The sequence below is a fragment of the Oryctolagus cuniculus genome, chromosome 12, assembly GCF_051225735.1.
Source record: "Oryctolagus cuniculus isolate XC-2025 breed Fujian yellow rabbit chromosome 12, ASM5122573v1, whole genome shotgun sequence".
Taxonomy (NCBI): Eukaryota; Metazoa; Chordata; class Mammalia; order Lagomorpha; family Leporidae; genus Oryctolagus; species Oryctolagus cuniculus.
The window spans coordinates 90,380,439-90,399,727 of record NC_142878.1 but is presented as its reverse complement, the minus strand read 5'-3'; the positions used below and the strand labels follow the sequence as shown (position 1 = coordinate 90,399,727).

Below are 19,289 nucleotides of genomic sequence, written 5' to 3'. Positions count from 1 at the left end.
GAGACAGAGAGAAAGGTCTTCCTTTGCCGTTGGTTCACCCTCCAATGGCTGCCGCGGCTGGCACACTGCGCTGATCCGATGGCAGGAGCCAGGTGCTTATCCTGGTCTCCCATGGGGTGCAGGGCCCAAGCACTTGGGCCATCCTCCACTGTACTCCCGGGCCACAGCAGAGAGCTGGCCTGGAAGAGGGGCAACTGGGACAGAATCTGGTGCCCCAACCGGGACTAGAACCCGGTGTGCTGGCGTCGCAAGGTGGAGGATTAGCCTATTGAGCTGTGGCGCTGGCCCCATTATTATTTTTAATAACTTTCTGAACCGGTTGACATAAGATACGTATTTGATGGATGCGTAAAAATGCCCATATACTGGTCTAAAAACTGGGGACTTATGGGCTCATTATCTATTTTTAAAATGTTATTAGTGATAGTTGTACATATTTATGGGTTGCAGTGTGATATTTTAATACATGTATACAATGTGTTCTGATCAAAACAAAGTAATCGGCCGGCGCTGCAGCTCACTAGGCTAATCCTCCGCCTGCGGCGCTGGCACACCGGGTTCTAGTCCCGGTCAGGGCGCCGGATTCTGTCCTGGTTGCCCCTCTTCCAGGCCAGCTTTCTGCTGTGGCCAGGGAGTGCAGTGGAGGATGGTCCAAGTGCTTGGGCCCTGCACCAGCATGGGAGACCAGGAGAAGCACCTGGCTCCTGCCTTTGGATCAGCGCGGTGTGCCAGCCGCGGCAGCCATTGGAGGGTGAACCAACAGCAAAAGGAAGACCTTTCTCTCTGTCTCTCTCTCTCTCTCACTGTCCACTCTGCCTGTAAAAAAAAAAAAAAAGTAATCAACATTTCCCTTTTTGTGACTCAACTTGGAGACTCAAAGCTTCTCTCTTCTATTTGTTCACACATTATCTACTGGGTTATTGGGAACTATATCATCTCCCCACTATGCTGAATAACACTGAGAACTTATTCATTCTATCTGACTATGATTTGGTACCCAACAGGGGATTGCAAACATCCTTTATGCTGTTAGTAAAATCACTTTGGATAAGAATTTCCTAAGTGTCTTCATCATTTATTGCCAAGTACAAAAGAAAGCCTGCAAACAGTAAGTCTGACATCCTACGTTAAAACTACACGTGCAAAGATAGGCGTCTGTTCAATAGGAGCTCTACGTCTATAAAATAGACATCCATGTAGTGGATAAAATAACAAATGCAATATATATTAACTGGGGAACTCTTACTACAGATAGGTAATGTTCTAGGAGACATATATGAAGGCATTTCAAAAAGTTCGTGGAAAATGAATTAGAAGATAGGTTTACATAGGGACAAAATCTTGAAATCCATGCATAGATGTTCCTTAAAATGTATGTTTCATAAACATTGAAGCCCTCTTACATGCATTTTTTTGCACCAACGTAAACATATCTTTTAATTCCATTTTCTAAAAATACATTGAAGTGCCCCCATGTACATGATGTGAATTTATGTGTATGTGTGTACATATGTCTAGATACATACATACATACACACATATCTTTAACCTCACAATCCCTTAGATGAGACAGATGATAAATAACATCGACAATGTAATATTATTCATATCACATATTGCCAAGTGCTTTGAAGGACAACAAAGCTGGGGAAAGGGATAGAGAGAAATGGTGGTGGCAGCAGGGAAAGCCCCCGATCTGGACACAGCAGGCGCGAGAGCCAGGCAGGGTTGTGTGGGGGCTCTGGGCAAGAGTAGCAGCAGGTGCAGGCCCAGACCTTGGCAGACATCGTCACTGGGGTGGAGAAACTACTGCTTTTTCTTATTCTTCCCCTAGGCTAGCCTGGTTTTCCCAAGTTTTGAGTATTTTTTTTTATTTTTATTTTTTTTTTATTTTTTGACAGGCAGAGTGGACAGTGAGAGAGAGAGAGAGACAGAGAGAAAGTCTTCCTTTTGCCGTTGGTTCACCCTCCAATGGCCGCCGTGGCCAGCGCGCTGCGGCCGGCGCACCATGCTGATGTGACCCTCTTTGTTGTGTGGGATGGGCATAGCTACTGTAATAATAGAAAAATCTAAAAATCCTGCAGGCAGGATGAAAGACAATGGAATTTTAAGAACAGTTGTAAGTAGGTTTAAAAGCTTATCATCTGTACATTTTTGTTTGCATGGTTTTAGTGCCAAGGCCTTTTGAGCTGGTAGTGAGAACGAAAGGAGGAGAGAGATTCTTGCCCTGGCAATGGAATTCAATGATGAGTTTCAGGCATAACTTTCGGTGGTCCTCACAAAGGACTCTCCTGCTGCCAGCTCCCCTGGGCCAGCCTTCTCCACCACATCAGAACGATTCCGTGAAAGGCAGCGCCTGTCAGCTGTCCCTGTGCCCGGGGATACACAGCAGCACAGGAGGATGTCTTAGTAGGCGGGACTAGAGGTGTCCGTAGAGCTCCTACGTCCTCCTGGCTCTCGGGGATGCAGGTCTCCAGGGGCCACTGCTACAGCACAGAAGGAACATCACACAGCACCAGGTGCACTTCAAAAAGTTAGTGGGAAACGGAGCTAAACGAGAAGCTTCTTTTGTCTTTTATTTCAAATCTTTGTATGCATGATTTAAAAAAAATTTTTTTTGCATCAAAATAAAATTACTTTGTAATTTAATTTTTCCATGAGCTATTTTGAAGTTTTCTCACATGTCTCCACGTTTTGGGGGTAGAGGCATAAATTAAGGAAAGAAAACCTCAGAGACAGCACCCCCATCTTGTCCCTACAAAGGGACTAGAAGCAATGTACGCTCTGGTTTGTCCAGGGACAAAAAATGTCCAATTAAACCTCCTTCGAATTCTTATTTCTATCATCTAATTTCACCAAAATTTCGTCATAAGGAAGGTATACCTTACATTAGTTCAGATTAAAGGTTTTCAAAATAAAATATTTTGGGGCCAGCACTGTGGTATAGCAGGTAAAGCCGCCGCCTGCAGTGCCAGCATCCCACATGGGCGCCGGTTCAAGTCCTGGCTGCTCCACCTCCAGTCCAGCTCCCTGCTATGGCCTGGGAAAGCAGTAGAAGATGGCCCAAGTCCTTGGGCCCCTGCACCTGCGTGGGAGACCTGGAAGAAGCTCCTGGCTCCTGGCTTCGGATCGGCACAGCTCCGGCCGTTGTGGCCAATTGGCGAGTGAACCATCGGATGGAAGACCTCTCTCTCTGTCTCTAGCTCTCTCTGTGTAACTCTTTCAAATAAATAAATAAATCTTTAAAAAAGTTTCCATTACTTTATTTGATTAGCAATAATTAAGAGCTCAAGAAATTAAAAGATAAGTCAAATTTGGTGCAAAACATTTGGGGAAAAAAAGAAGTCTTTGCATGAAAAGTTCATTGAAATATATACTATGGAAAAACTACACTGATTTCAAAAAATTTTATAGAGAAATTTATCTTTTAATTTCATTTTTTTCAAACTGAAGTACCCTTGTATTTTAAACTTACACAATAGTTTTTTTTAATTTTTTTTTTTTTTTTTTTTGACAGGCAGAGTTAGACAGTGAGAGAGAGAGAGACAGAGAGAAAGGTCTTCCTTTTGCCGTTGGTTCACCCCCCAGTGGCCGCCACAGCTGGCGCGCTGTGGCCGGCATACCATGCTAATCCAAAGGCAGGAGCCAGGTGCTTCTCCTGGTCTCCCATGGGGTGCAGGGCCCAAGCACTTGGGCCATCCTTCACTGCCTTTCCGGGCCACAGCAGAGAGCTGGCCTGGAAGAGGGGGAACCGGGACAGAATCCGGCACCCGGACCAGGACTAGAACTCGGTGTGCCGGTGCCGCTAGGCGGAGGATTAGCCTATTGAGCCGAGGCGCCGGCACACAGTATTTTTTAAAATAATTTAAAATCAAATCACGGCCTTTTTTTTTTTTTTTTTTTTTTAAGATTTACTTATTTATTTGAAGGCAGAGTTACAGAGAGGCAGAGGCAGAGAGGTTTTCCATCACTGGTTCGCTCCTCAATTGGCCGCAACAGCAGGAGCTGTGCTGATCTGAAGCCAGGAACCAGGAGCTTCCTCTGGGTCTCCCACATGGGTGCAGGGGCCCAAGGACTTGGGCCATCTTCCACTGTTTTCTCAGGCCACAGCAGAGAGCTGGATTGGAAGTGGAGCAGTCGGGACTCGAACCAGCACCCATATGGGAAGCCAGCACTGCAGAAGGTGGCTCCGTCTGCTACACCACAGTGCCAGCCCCCACTGCTGTTTTTGATGCAGAAGTTCAGCATAGCAGCTAAGATGCTCATGTCCCATATTAGAGTGCACTGGTTTGATACCCGGCTCTGGCGCCTGACTCTTATCTTCCTGCTAATGCGGATCCTGGGAGGCAGCAGTGATAACTCATGTAGTTGGGTCCCCGCCACTCACATGGGAGACCTGGACAGAGTTCTGGTCTCCTGGCTTTGTCCTGACCTAGCCCGGGCCTTTGAAACATCAGGGGAGTGAACCAGGGGATGGAATCTCTATCTGCCTCTCAAATTAAAATAATCACAGCTCTTGGGAACAGCACTGTGGCTTAGTAGACTAAGCCTCTGACTGTAGTGCTGGCATCCCATATGGGCGCCAGTGTCTTGGCTGCTTCTCTTGCGGTCCAGCTCTCTGCTTTGGCCTGAGAGAACAGTAGAAGATGGCTCAAGTGCTTGGGCCCCTGCACTCACGTGGGAGACCAGGAGGAAGCTCCTGGATCCTGACTTCACATTGGCACAGCTCCAAGCAATTGTGGTCATTTGGGGAGTGAACCAGCAGATGGAAGACTTTCTCCCTGTCTGTCTGTCTGTCTCTCTCTCTGAAACTCTACCTCTCAAATAAATAAATAATCACATCTCTTTTATTCAGTAGATGCAGGAGCTTAAAAGGCTGTGCAAAGCTTCAACATATTTGCAAAATATTTTCGTCCTTGTTTCTAACAAACAGAATACTAGAAGAAGAGATAAATCCAGTGTTGCCCTTTTGACGCTTTGATGATGATGGCATGGAATCAGAGCATTCGAGCTGGGAGGAAGCCTAAATATCAGTTCCATTTTATTATTTTAATAAACAGAAACCTGAGAAATCGAGAGGGAAATTACTTGTTCCTTAAGGACCAGGCTGGAGCTAAAGCTCCGTTAACACATTTAAATCCAAAATGGATGCCCTGTGTATCCGCTACCCATTTAGAACAGTACAAATGCCAGATAACCGCCAGTCTGTCCTCCCAAACATTTGCAGATGAGCGAGGACATTCACACTTTTATGCGTTCACGTTTTCTTGAGTGGGAATAGCGATCAAGCCATGGTCTGGTGTGCATTCTAGAATATTCAGACTAAGGATATTAGACTTTGCGTGAAAACAGCCGGCCCACAGGGCTGAGGGACTTGCCATTTGTGTCTGATGGCAGCTTTAGGAGCCTGGGGAAGGGAGGCGGTGACATCATTCCTGGCCTTATCCCGAAGTTCATTGTCACTTTGGATAGCAGAACTTAGAACAAAGACTATACAGCCACGTGTTGCTCTCTCCCAACCTCTTCCATCCCATTAGATTTTTGTTTTACTTGACCCATTAATTAAAAACAGGTTCATTATAAAGTAGAAAATTCAGAAAGAAAAATAAATTCTGTCATTAGGGAGTAATCAGGAGCTGTGTTGTAGACAGCAGGTTCAGCTGCAGGTTTCAACGCCAGCGTCACCTATGGAAGTGCTGGTTCGAGTCCCGGCTACGCTGCTTCTGACTCTGCTTCCTGCTCGTGCACCTGGGAAGGCAGCGCATGACGTCCCAAGGGCTTGGCCCCTGCGGGAGACCAGGATAGATTCCTGGCTCCTGCCTTCAGCCTGGCCCAGATTTGGCTGTTGTGGCCGTTTGGGGAGTAAACCAGTGGAGGAAAGGTATCTTTCTCTCTGTCTCTCCTCCTCTCTCTCTTGCTCTGCCTTTTGCATAAATAAATAATCTTTTGGGAAAGAGAAGTAACACTGCTTTTACTTTGGGGCTATCTTTACAGTCTTGGGTGTGAGTGCACATTACATGTGTATGCACACTTTTTTTAAAAGTCAAAACTGGAGTAACAGTTTCCGTGTTTTAAAATGTTTATTTAATCAGAACTAAATGTTGTTTCATTTCCTTTTAGCATTTTTTATTTTTATTTATTTATTTATTTATTTTTTACAGGCAGAGTGGACAGTGAGAGAGAGACAGAGAGAAAGGTCTTCCTTTACTGTTGGTTCACCCTCCAATGGCCGCCACGGCCGGCGCACTGCGCTGATCCGATGGCAGGAGCCAGGTGCTTCTCCTGGTCTCCCATGGGGTGCAGGGCCCAAACACTTGGGCCATCCTCCACTGCACTCCCTGGCCACAGCAGAGAGCTGGCCTGGAAGAGGGGCAACCAGGACAGAATCCGGTGCCCCGACCAGGACTAGAACCCGGTGTGCCGGCGCCGCAAGGCGGAGGATTAGCCTAGTGAGCCACGGCGCCGGCCTAGCATATTCTTATAATGCATGATTTTAAAACTATACTGCCAGCTGTCTGGTGTCATGGCTAAGGCGATGCTTGCGACACCCACATGCCCTGTCTGAGGGCCTGGGTTCTTGTCCTGATTCCAGCTGCCTGCTAACATACACCCTGGGCAGCAGTAGGGGATGGCGCAGGCAGTGCTCAGGCAGAGCCCAGGTCCTCTCTTCAGCCAGACCCAGTGCTGGGTATTGCAGACATTTGGGACACAAGCCAGCAGACGGGAGATCTGTCTGTCTGTCTGCCTGTCTCTTGTCTCTTGTCTCTTGCCTTGCAAACAAAGTAATTAAAATTTTTTTTTAATTTTATAAAAAGCCAGGTTTTTCAAAGACTATTGACATTCAGAATCTGCATGTATTGACAGAAATTCCCTCCTTGACTGCACTATTGCCGTTGTCCTCTACTGCCTTCCCGGGTGCATTAGCAGGGAGCTGGACTGGAAGCAGAGCAGCCGGGACATGAAGTGGAGCCCATATGGGATGCCGGAGGCTTAATGTAATACGCCACAGCACTGGCCCCCAGCAAATTTTTTAAAAAAGAATAAACAAGACCATATACTAATTAAAGTCGTAAGGTCATATTTTAATCAGGAAAACACAATTGCAGTAGGGAAAAAGAGTCCAGTGTGAACTGAATTCAACTTTGATTTGTCCAGAGGAGATTGGACATTTTGAAGTGATTGTCCATTGTATAATCTTCAATGTGGTATTTTAAAATTGGTGTATTCAATCGCGGTATACTTTTGCCAAAGTTCAAAGATATGAACAGTATATTTGGCTTGTTGCTTGAAATCAAAGAGTACAGCCTTTGATTTATGATACATCCATTCATCTATCGATGGACATTGGGATTTTTTTGGCTATTATAGAGTTGCAATGGACATTCACCAAGCCTCTATGTGGACATATGCTTTCTTTTCTTGGGTAAATATTGAGGAGTGGGATGGCTGGATTCCATGGTAGGTGTAATAATAAATTATTTATTTATTATTTATTATTTCTAGCTTATTTGAAAGGTGGTGATACAGAGACTGAGAGCAATTTCCCATCCACTGGTTCAACTCCTCAAATGTTTGAACAGCCAGGGCTGGATCAGGCCAAATCCAGGAAGCAGGGATTCAATCCAGGTCTCCCTCATGGGGTTGTGGACCCAGGGACTTGAGCCGTCTTCTGCCTCCCAGCGTGCACATTAGCAGGGAGCTGGAATGGAGAGCAGAGTTGGGACCTGAACCCAGCCATTCCAGGAAAGACTGGGAGCCTCCCAGGTGACAGCTTAACCTCTCCGCCAGACACCTGTTCCACATACGACTCTTCAAGTGCCTGTACAGGTCTTCATTTCTACTTTAAAAAGCTTTTATTTATTTGAGAGTTAGAGAAAGAAACAGACAGACATTTCTCATCTGCTCGTTCATTCCCCAAATGCCCACAGTAGCCAGGGCTGGGCTACGTCAAAGCCAGGAACCAGGAGCTCAATCAGAATATGAGCATCCCACAACCTTTTGAGCCACAATCTGCCACCTCCCAGGGTACACATTAGCAGGACACTGGAATCAGGAGCGAAGCTGGGGCTTGAACCCAGGCACTCTGATACCAGATGTGGGCGTCCCAAGTGGTGTCTTAACTACTATGCCAAATGCCTGCCACAAGAGATTCCATATTTTAACAGCACTGCCCTATTATTGGACATCTAAACCCTCTGAGTGTTCACTATTATTGCAAATAGTATAATTCTTTTTAAAAAAAATATTTATTTACTTGAAAGGCAGAGTTACAGAGAGAGAGGAATAGACAGAGAGAGAGGGCTTCCATCTGCTGGTTCACTCCCCAAATGGCCACAATGGCCAGAGCTGGGTCGATCTGAAGCCAGGAGTCAGGAGCTTCTCCTGGATCACCCACATGGGTGCAGGAGCCCAAGTACTTGGGCCATCTTCTACTGCTTTCCCAGGCCATAGCCGGGAGCTTGATCAGAGGAGGAGCAGCCAGGACAAGAACCCCGTGCCCATATGGGATGCTGGTGCAGCAGGCAGATGCTTAACCCACTATGCCACAGCACCGGCCCCGCAAATGATCTAATTCTTTTATGGCTTAGGAATGTGGTTATAAATATTCAAGTAAAAACAAACAAGAAAACAAGTGGAAAAGTATTGTAAATGGAACCCAGAATTAAAGAGTGTGTGCTTAGGGGCCGGTGTTGTGGCAAATAGGAAAAGCTGCTGCCTGGGACAACAGCATCCCATATGGGCACAGGTTAAAGTCCTGGCTGCTCCACTTCCCATCCTGCTCCCTGCTATGGCCTGGGACAGCAGTAGAGGATGATCCAAGTGTCTGGGCCTCTGCACCCACATGGGAGACCCAGAGAGGCTCCTGGCTTTGGTCTGGACCAGTCCTGGCCATTGCTGCCAACCCGGGGGAGTGAACTAGAGGATGGAAGATTCTCTGTCTCTCTGTAACTCTTTCAAATAAATAAATAAATTTTTTATAGAGTGTGTGTAGATAATTTTGAGTTTGTCAGGGCTTGCAAAGCAAATATTTTGTGTCCTCTGCTGGGAAGTACAGCAGCATGAATCTTTAAAGGAACCGTGTTTTGTTTTGTTTTGTTTTGTTTTGTTTTGTTTTGTTTTGTTTTGTTTTTGGACAGGCAGAGTTAGACAGTGGAGAGACAGACAGAGAGATAGGCCTTCCTTCTGTTGGTTCACCCCCCCAAATGGCCGCCATGATCCGAAGCCAGGAGCCAGGTGCTTCCTCCCGGTCTCCCATGCGGGTGTAGGGCCCAAGGACTTGGGCCATCCTCCACTGCCTTCCTGGGCCACAGCAGAGAGCTGGACTGGAAGAGGAGCAACTGGGACAGAACCAGTGCCCCAACCAGGACTAGAACATGTGGTGCCAGCGCCGCAGGTGGAGGATTAGCCAAGTGAGCTGCAGCGCCGGCCCTATTTTTTTATTTGACTTTGGAGTTTACCTTGGAAGCTCTGCTATTTTGCTGTCACAGTTTGGGACCATGATTTCATCACATTCCCTATGAGGCAATTGCAAGAAACTTGAGTGTGGTCTTTTATTTCTGGGAGCTGTAGTTAGCCATCTGGTAGACTTTACAGCAATTTGTTAAATTAAAAAAAATCTTAAAATGTAACATTTTACTCATCTCCCTCTCATTTTTCTGTGTCCTGCATGAGTGTATGGTGACACACAGATCTATACAGTGACAACTGTAGAAGTGACACAAAATGTTTACAGAATGCTAAGAAAATGCTTGAGGGGCTGGCGCTGTGGCATAGCAGGCAAAGCCGCCGCCTGCAGTGCCGGCCTCCCACATGGGCGCTGGTTGGAGTCCCGGCTGCGCCACTTCCAATCCAGCTCTCAGCTATAGACTGGGAAAGCAGTAGAAGATGGCCCAAGTCCTTGGGCTCCTGCACTCGTGTGGGAGACCAGGAGGAAGCTCCTGGCTCCTGGCTTCGGATCAGTGCAGCTCCAGCCGTTGCGGCCATCTGGGGAGTGAGCCAGCAGTTGAAAGATCTGTCTCTCTCTCTGCCTCTTTCTGCCTCTGCCTCTCTGTAACTCTGTCTTTCAAATAAATAAATACATCTTAAAAAAAAAAAAAGAAAGAAAATGCTTGAGGGAAAAATGCCATGCAAAAAACAACAAAGACAACAACCCAAAAAAGACCCCAAAACCTAATTTATTCACAGATGCCAAAGCTGCGTTTTTTTTCTGTGCTATGTTTAGGGTCCTCTTCTAATAAAACAAAAGTTGTGTTTAGCCAACAGATTTTTAAACAGCAGGGACAAGCTTATTATTTACAGTTTTGGTATCTTTCGCTCATTTACATAAATACCCCAGAAACCAGCAGTTTAAAACCAATAAAAGCCAAGGCCCTCCATCAAGTGCAAACGAAGTTTCATAACCACGAGTTCGATTGTTGGACTGAAAAATAAAGTATGTACGCGGTTCTGGAGGGGTTTTTCTGGAAGTGTAGAGTCATATTTTAAACTTAGCACTTCCCTTGGAAGTAGCAAGGTGATCAGAATACTTACACGTTTATGCAGAGTGCTTCATCTCTGAAACTCTCCCCACGGTGGCCCATCTATCTTTTCTGCTTCCCCAAGGAGCAGCTCTTATTTGCTGCTGGTTTTTCTAGTTAGAAACTTGAGAGAGTTGTGACCAGATGCAGGGTGGGAGGGGGAGAGGGGAGGGGGGAGGGAGGCCTGTGGACTTAGGCTTCTCATCTTAGTGTTCTGTGGTCATTTGGGGTGTGATCTTAACAGAATGTCCCTGCCTCATGTTTGCTGAACGCCTTACTAAAGCAATCGTATAAATAGTAGCTCAGGGGCCGGTGCTGTGGTGCAGTATATCAAGCCTCTGCCTGTGGCTCCGGCATCCCATGTGGGTGCTGGTTCATGTCCTGACTGCTCCTCTTCCAATCCAGCTCCCTGCTAATGAGCCTGGGAAAGCATTGGAAGATGGCCCAAGTCATTGGGCCCCTGCACCCTCATGGGAGACCTGGAAGGAGCTCCTGGCTCCTGGCTTTGGGTCGGTTCAGCTCCAGCTGTTGAGGTCATTTGGGGAGTGAACCAACAGATGGAAGACCTCTCTCTCTCTCTGTGTCCTTGTCTCTGTCTGTAACTCTGCCTCTCAAATAAATAAATAAAAATCTTTTTTAAAAAAAAATAGTAGCTCAGCCTGCCTCAGGCTCTTAGGTATAGTGCTGACCTTCCCGTGACACACCTTGGGGAAGGAAGGAGACGTATAAAACGTGTGGAAGAACCACAGCACCTTCTACATGCCCTCACAATGATCCCACCAAGCTCCTTCTGGGAGGAAAGCAAAGCCTAATTCTCACCCCTTCCCCCAATCTCCACCCTCACATGATCAGATTTACCATGATTAGTAGCAACACCTTGAAGGGATTGAACACATTTGTTATGCACACCGAAGTCATAGCAACAGCAAAATAAAACTAATGAGAATTTACATTTTTGGAAAAAATAATTCACGTATGCTTGAGAAATTCTGAAAGAAAAACATTTAAATGTTACAATACTTGTTACCTTCCCCACACGGACAGTGTTGGGAATTAAGGAGACAATAAATGCAAAGTGCTTTGAGGTCTTTACAAGAAAGGTGCCAGATGAACACAAATGATTATTAATTGTTAAAGCCATCAGATGGTTACTAATCTACTACTTATCACAAAATACATATTGTTATACGTGAAAAATAGAATGCTTGCAATTCTTAGGGTGCCATTGCTGAAATAGTGCTCCCCAAATTCCTCTCTGGTTATTCCACATTTTGTGGTTGGAAGCCCATTCTTAACCCTTCTAGGGTTTCTTGACCTCCTATCCGTCTCTCAGAACCACGGACCGTGACTTCTAAACTCTCTTGCGCCTTCTGTCTTGGGTTTTCCATTGTGGTCTTACGCATCCATTGCCATAGAATTCCATTCTCACCGTTTTTTCTTCTCCGGATTTCTTCGATCACATAATTATGACGTCTTGTGATGCTGTCACCTGTACAAGTTTATTTCCTTTGCAGGACGTGTGTGCAAATTTCTATATTTTATGCAACGTCCTAGGGACTGTTAGAAAGGAGTAAAGAACCCTTATGTTCTGTGGCGGGCGACGCTGAGCCTTCCACTTCGCGTGCTTGCTAGAAGTTGTGGTAAAAGAGAGCAAGTCAAAAACTTCTTTTCACTTAGCCGGAGCCACAGGGTGATTTTTTCTTATACATACAATAAGGATAGCAGTATCCACACACCTGGAGTTGTTGGAAAGCTGCAATCAAATAGCAATGAGAAAGCCCGTAGTGCAGTACATACCTAGCCCCTGGTAAATGTTCGATAAACGGGAAACATAAGCATATAGCAGACTGGCAAGTAAGACAGCACAGGTTCCTGCCACTTAATCTTATCTAACTTCTTTAAGGTTCGTATCGCTTCGGCAATGAATTAAGGGAGACAATTGCCGGACAAAGTTATTCTAACTGGTTAGTACAGTTTGCTTCTCCAACCATTGCAAACATTCCACATTAAACCATGGGCCATTCATTGTTCGCTCACGATTAGACAGCTCTGCTCTCTGCTTAACCTACACATCCTTTCCCCAGAATCCTCTTACCCACCCAGATTCCGTTTCCTGTTTGGGATCGCAGCAGCTTGGTTCATTCTGACAGTTTCATGCGCTGTCCAGGGATAAGTGATTCCTTTCTCAAGCTTAGCTTAGCTGGCCAGTCGCACGGTATCTCTGTAACACACGTGTGTTAAAAGATAACGGACTATGCTTCTTCTCAGATGCTCTGTAATTAAAACATTTCACTAATTTAATCTGGTCCTCTGGCTTCTTCCCCTTAATTACTTGAAGTGGCTGTTTTATTAGACCCATTTTTCGCCTTTCCCTCTGAAGCCGTGGGTAGGATTTTAGCTAGATAATCTTATAAGGCCCAGAACTTGAAAACAGGCATTCTGTGGGGGTATGTTAATGATGAGGCAAAGAAGCAACTGGCCATTGTTTGAGAAACCAAGCACGTGGGTTTAAAATTTTTTTTTTAAAAAAGCCATCCAGGAGAGCAAACTCCCGTGGCCACTGCCAGCAGCTTCAGGCTCTACGGTGCTAATCAAAATTCACACACGAAACTTCCCTGATGGATTTACCAGTTTTGTCCTGTTCAGCGGGCGTTTGCGCCACGTGAATGGTCTACTGCTGTGCCGAACAAAACGGAGACAGTTTTCTTTTAAAGTCCAGAGCAGATGAGAGCCAGAAGGAGACAGAGGGTTCCATTGACTCCCAGGACACGACTGTGCCAGTGAACTAATGAGTCTCTTGGACCTTATGTTGCTCTGGCTGCCACCAAGGCATGGCTCTAATGGGCAAGGAGGGCTTCCTATCCGTCAAGTGTCTGGACAATGGGCCCCTCGTCCGGCTCGGAGAGAGCTGGCCAGAAAAAGAGGTCATTGTGCTACCTCGCGCAGGCAGGCAACCTGGCTAATTAATGTATTTCCAACTATAGCAAAACAAACGCTGACACACACACAAATGGTAATTTGCTTGCAGAAACTCTTAGCCGGTGGCTGAGGCACAGTTTAAAAAGAAAATCACTGAAATTCCATAGGTTTAAAGAAAAAACACCCATATGTCCCCCACCCCACCCCCCGACACACTCATTTATTTTTGTAGACACAAAGGCAATTCTTTAAAACGATGTGTTTTGGGGGGGTCACACCTTGAGTATTTCAACCTCCAGTAAAGCTGGCTGATGTAGAAATATTTGGGGGCAGTTATGAAGCGCACGCTGAGAGTGTTAGCATTGCCGATCTTTAACAATTTGCCCTGTGAAAGGTACAGTTGAATTCCGCATGTAAAAATCCTACCGCTGTATTAAACAGAGAACTAGGGGATTCAAGTGTTTATTCAAGCGAGGAGGCTCTGAGTTACAAAGGATCGCGAACGAAGAGCGGATACTGCCACCTAGATAGATTCTGACGCTTGTGAACCGGGCGTCGGCTTATTCCACTTTTTCGAATGTGGCAACAACAGCAAACAATAGTGGCTGGGTACAATGAACGAGAAAGCATCACTTTAAAAATTCATGTAAATGTAATTTCCTTGGGGAAAAAAAGATATTTGGGTTTTGCCAAATAGCAATGATTATGCCTTCATTCAATTTTTAAAATGCAGAAGATAGATTCCTACTAGAAACAGGAGAAAACTTCGTAAGCCACAAAGAACAAAAGTTCCACCATCCCGAAGCTTATAAAGAGGATCTAGAAGTTAGGATGGTAACTTTTTTCCTTTATCGGGTTCTTTTTTTTTTCCTAAAGTTTGAGAAAAGGAAGGGATGGTTTAACACTTTCAAGTGAAAGGGCCAGCCTGTTTTGGTTTAATAAATAAAATAGGATCACTTAATAAAGAATTTCTTAAAAAAAGAATTATCTTACAATCTGTCCTGAGTCACCTCTTTGCAAACAAAGCCAACTAATCCCCCCCCAACACACACACACACAATTTTATTTTTCCCAGCGAAAAGAACATCTCCCTTCTTTGCTCCAGGCTGGGATCCAAAGTCGGAAGGTCTCGCTCATCTGTCAGGCTTGCGGCAGCTCTTCCTTAAATCTCATTTTGTTTTCCTCTGTCACTCCTAGAATGTTTTCGATGTCCCTGATGAGGGTCTGTAAATGAACGGTGAAACAATATGCGTTACTTAAGGATCGGTGACAGCCTCCTCCTCCATCCATGGGCTCCTTTGTGGAGTTGGTGTGGTCTAGACCAGTTCGGCTCAAGTATGGCGCGCATGGACCCCAGCTGGAGCCCAACCACAAATTACTGGTTACCTGCCTCACCGAGACGAGTGAGAATTTGGAAGCCTTTCTAGAATTTTTGTCTACCCAGCCTACTAATGAAAATACTGGGCTTCTATGTTCTATGCGTTTAAGAGTTGTTTGATCCATTGAGAAGCAACGAAAGTCCAAGCTGGGAATCAGATTCAGATCTCACTGGTCAATGCCAAGTGGTCATCTCTATTCAGCCAGGGTCTCACAATCTCCCATGCAGAGCCTCTTCCTGCATTCCAGAGGTTGGAGGTGGCTACTCAGCCACCTACGGCTCCAACATCTTTCAAGGCCATTGGGAGGCTTCGAAAGGCCAGCGGTTAAAAAATCCGCCCCACTATGGAGACACAGGGTAAGGCAAGCCCACGTATCTGCTGGGATTTTCTTCTGCTGCTTTGCAACACACATGAGCCTCGGGCTCTGGAGACCGGAGCTCTGCAGGCATCAGGCATCACTAGCCAGACACCCGCTTTGTCTGAAACACAGGGAGACTGTGTTCACGGCACTTCAGAGTGACAGTCTCTGCTTTGGTTTCATGGAGCTGTTTCCCCCTCACCTCCAGCACCAGGGAGCTCAGCTGTCTTCCAAGCTGGGGGTTGAATGCAGCAGCTAGTTAAACAAGTCTACTCTATTTCAAAGAGAAAGTTTCAAACTATTTAAATTTAACTAACGGGTTCAGTGGGAACCTTACCACATTGACCCTGCACAGGGTAAAATATGAACTGCTTACAAAAAACAAAAACACACAAACACACACATACACACACACACACAAACACAAGAAGATGGTTTAGCACTTGTTTACAATACAGCATGAGGTATTTTCAGCCCTTGTAAAGAAATTAACCAGGATCGTTAGTTAATTAACACCTCACCTTAAAATTGGTCTCGCCTTGCATATTAGGTGCTGATATTTCTTGATGGATGATGAAGAGATGGCGAGCAAAGGTCGTGAGGACCCCCTGGAGATCCACGCCGATTGTTCTGTTAATGATATCCAAACAAATGAGTTTACCCACGATTCCCCTCACTTGCTTAAAAACAATCACCCTCGCCTTTGTGCCTGTCTGCTGATGGAATTTAATGAGTATTTTCAATCTCACAAGGTGGCAATCTTCAGGGAGATATGAAAGATGAGGCTCCATTTTAACTTGTCAACAAAAAGGATTTGCGTAATAAATATTTTTTATTAATCAACTTAGCAGAAATCTGCAATAGGTTCAGTCGTTTCCAGCAAAAGGCTACTATTGAGCTAGCACACGTGTAGAATTGTTTAATCAGGCAGACGGCTGTTGCTAAGTGCCGTTCAGGCCCAACAATTTCCTCGTCTTTGGTGATACCTGCATCCCAGTGTTCTGGATACTGGGGCTCATTTGCTGTCTCCTGAGCACAGATGATTCCTGCTGCGTGGGGAGTGGCCCACGTGAGTCCTAGAGCAGTCGTCTTTAAAAAGCTTGGACACCATTCTTCAGAAGATTCTTAGGGGCCGGGGTTGAGACGCAGTGGGTTAAGCCGCTGATGGGGGACAATAGAATGTCATATTGGAGTGCGGGCTGCTCTGCTTCTGATCCAGCTTCCTGCTAATGCTTCTAGGGGGCAGCAGGTTATGGTCCAAGCGTCTGAGTTCCTGCCACTCACTTGGGAGATCTGGCTGGAGCGCCTGGCTCCTGACGCCAGCCTGGCCTAGCCCTGGCTATTGGGGGCATTTGAACAATGGTATCAGAGGATGGAAAATCTCTCGCTTCCTCTTTCTCTCTCTCTCCCTCTTTCTCTCACTCTCAAATAAATAAATAAATAAATCTTAATTAAAAAAAAAAGAGTTTCAGAAACAGCTCACCAACTTTCCTGTAGCATTTGACTGTGGCCAGAGAAACAACTAGATGTGAGTTTGAACTTGGCAACACAACTTCAGGGAATTAAAAAAAAAATAGATGAACTGGTTAATGTTCTAAACAATTGTTCTGTCCAGAGAGGGGGAACCTAAAGAGACGTTCTTTAAGGCAACTGCAAAAAAAAAAAAAAATGAGATTACTTCTTTCCCAGTTGTTATCTTCAAGTCTAAGGCTTAGACCTTTTAGCCTCAAGGGCTTTGCTCTTGGGGTCAGGCTGGGACCAAAGCTCCCCAGCCTTATCTTTAGGGGAAAGCAGGGCTTGGTCATTGCCATTGACTGGGTGCAGTTGCTTAAGCTCTCTGGTCTTCCGCTCCTTTTTTCTGAAATGAAGGAATTGGACTTAGGTCAGTGCTTCGGAACTCTTTGAGTTTCATTTCCGAAAATCCAAGGATGGCCCCCCCTTTAGAACTGCTGACGTTGATCTTCGTTCGTTTAAGAAAATAAATAAGAGCCAAAGCCAATGTCAGGGACAGTGCTCTAAAAAACTGATCTGCATTTCATATCGCCTTGGGGTCAGTGTGTATTAGACCCTGAGTCCTTCTTTCTTTTCTTTTTTTTTTTTTTAAGAAAGATTTTTCTTTATTTGAGAGCTGGAGAGACAGAGAAAGAGCTGTGGAAGAGAGACGGGCAGGACCCCCATGTACTGGTTTACTTCTCAAATGCCTGCGAGCCTGTGACCCCATCCTGGCTTCCTAGTGAGTGGTGGAGCCATAGCCTGCTGCCTCCAGTGTGCACGTTAGCAGGAAGCTGGAGTCAGGAGCAGAAGCAGGCTTTGAGCCCAGGCATTGCTACACAGGATACGGACATCCAAATCAACAGCTTCACCACGGAGGTGGTCTCCAGGCACCCAGCTCCCGGGTCCTGCATTTGGCCTGCCTGCTCCTTTTCCATCACCTGAATGGAGCTGGCTCCTCCCAGCCACACCCCCTGAGCACGAAGCTTTGTTCAGTCCCAGCCTTGGCCTGCCTTGCCCTTCGCTGTTCACCTTGCATGTTGGCTGGTGACAGAGTCCGTCTCTTTGCATTCGGATCTCTGATTCTTGTACTTCGCCAACATATTTGTTTGAGTACCTGAGCTTAGATGTACAAGGGGTCTTCAGAAATGTTTATGGAAAATGCATATTATGAAAAAAACTATGCATGGATTTAAATAATCTTTTGAAAGATTTATTTATTTATTTGACAGGCAGAGTGACAGTGAGTAGGGGTGGGGGAAGAGATATCTTTCACCCACTGGCCCACTCCCCAGATGGCTGCAGCAGCCAGGACTGGGCCAGGTTAGGCCAGGAGCCAGGAACTCCGTCCTGATCTCTCACATTAGCGGCAGGGGGCTCTGGTGCTTGGGTTGTCTTCTGCCACTTCCTTAGGTGCATTAGCAGGAAGATGGACAGGAAGAACAGCCGGGACTCACAGGGGGTGCTGGCATTGCAAGGGGCAGCTTAACCCGATGCACCACAAGGCAGGTCCTAAGATTTAAAAAAGAAGTTTGCCCCCAAACCTGCCATTTCAGTTTGCCACATTTTGAAGTCCCCTTGCATACTTGGATATTGAATCTTTAATCCTTAGTGGGACCCACACTCTGGAAAATGCAAATTTCATACGAGTTTGCCGACTTCAAACGCAGTTGGCTGGTTGTTTTCCCTCGTCCCAGTAAGCCGTCGGGTGGCCCATGTCCTGGACAGAGCTGGCACGACGCTGCCATGCTTGGGGAGCGTGGAATGCCAGGTATTTCATCTCTGCCTTCCAACTGCCCATGAGCGGCTGCTGTGTGTCCCCAGCTTACGGGCAGCTGACATGTCAGACTATAATTGCCTGATTCCTGTACAAGTCCATGGAAAATTCACATGGAAAATTTGGTCCCATTCTCCCATGAACATTTTGAAGCCCTGTCGTGTGTCCAGTCCACTGCCACATCAGCTTCTTGAGGGCCAGGATTTGCCTGTTTGGATCAGTGCAGAACTGTCCCTGGCACAGGTGACTAAATGCTTCCAGCTTTTTCTGGTAGGTAAGTCTAGGGCTCAGGGCAGGGAGGGAGCTGAGGGGTGGACATCCCCGGGAAGCAAAGGGCAGCTCCCTCCCTGCACATGCCCAGAGCTGCCCTTGGCTCTGTGGTCCTTCTGATTGGGAACCCCTGGGGGAAAGAAGATGAACTCGTGCCTGCTGGTGCTGATGGACGGAGGCCTCGTTTCCAGTGCTGTTGTGGGAGTGGAACACAAGGGTGGGGCGGGTCCCTAATGAAGACACTCTCTTAACAAGACTCAGTAAATTTCTGTAGGTTTCTGGGGTCCTGGGAAGAGGGTGGGACTGGAGGGAGGACTCAAACAGCCAGCTTCTCTTCTTCCCCGGTGGAGGGAGGCATTAAGGGCGCAGTGCTGGATCGGAGTGGCGCCACACTCCACCTCCCAAGGGGAAGGAAGTCAAAACACCTGCCCAAGTTCAGAGGGATGGGAGAGGGCATCCCTGTGCTAACGGTGCTGTCGTCACTGATAGTGCCTTGGTAAAACAAAGGACTATATTCTGCATAGAGGAGCCGAGGTCTGTTGGATGGTTTGCTTGACTTCATGTGGCCCCTTTCTGGA

General features: G+C 46.3%; 1 protein-coding gene across 1 annotated transcript in view; it reads right to left on the bottom strand.

Moving 5' to 3' along the window:
• Positions 1-9,932: 9,932 nt before the first annotated feature.
• IQCH (IQ motif containing H) overlaps positions 9,933-19,289 on the bottom strand; it is a 142,949-nt gene continuing 133,592 nt past the window's right edge. The window contains exons 16-17 of the mRNA XM_008268850.5: positions 15,695-15,803; positions 9,933-14,660 (exon numbers count right to left, since the gene is read on the bottom strand). Of these exons, the coding sequence (XP_008267072.3) occupies positions 14,577-14,660; positions 15,695-15,803 (193 nt within the window). The 3' untranslated portion in view covers positions 9,933-14,576. The remainder of the gene's footprint in view (positions 14,661-15,694; positions 15,804-19,289) is intronic.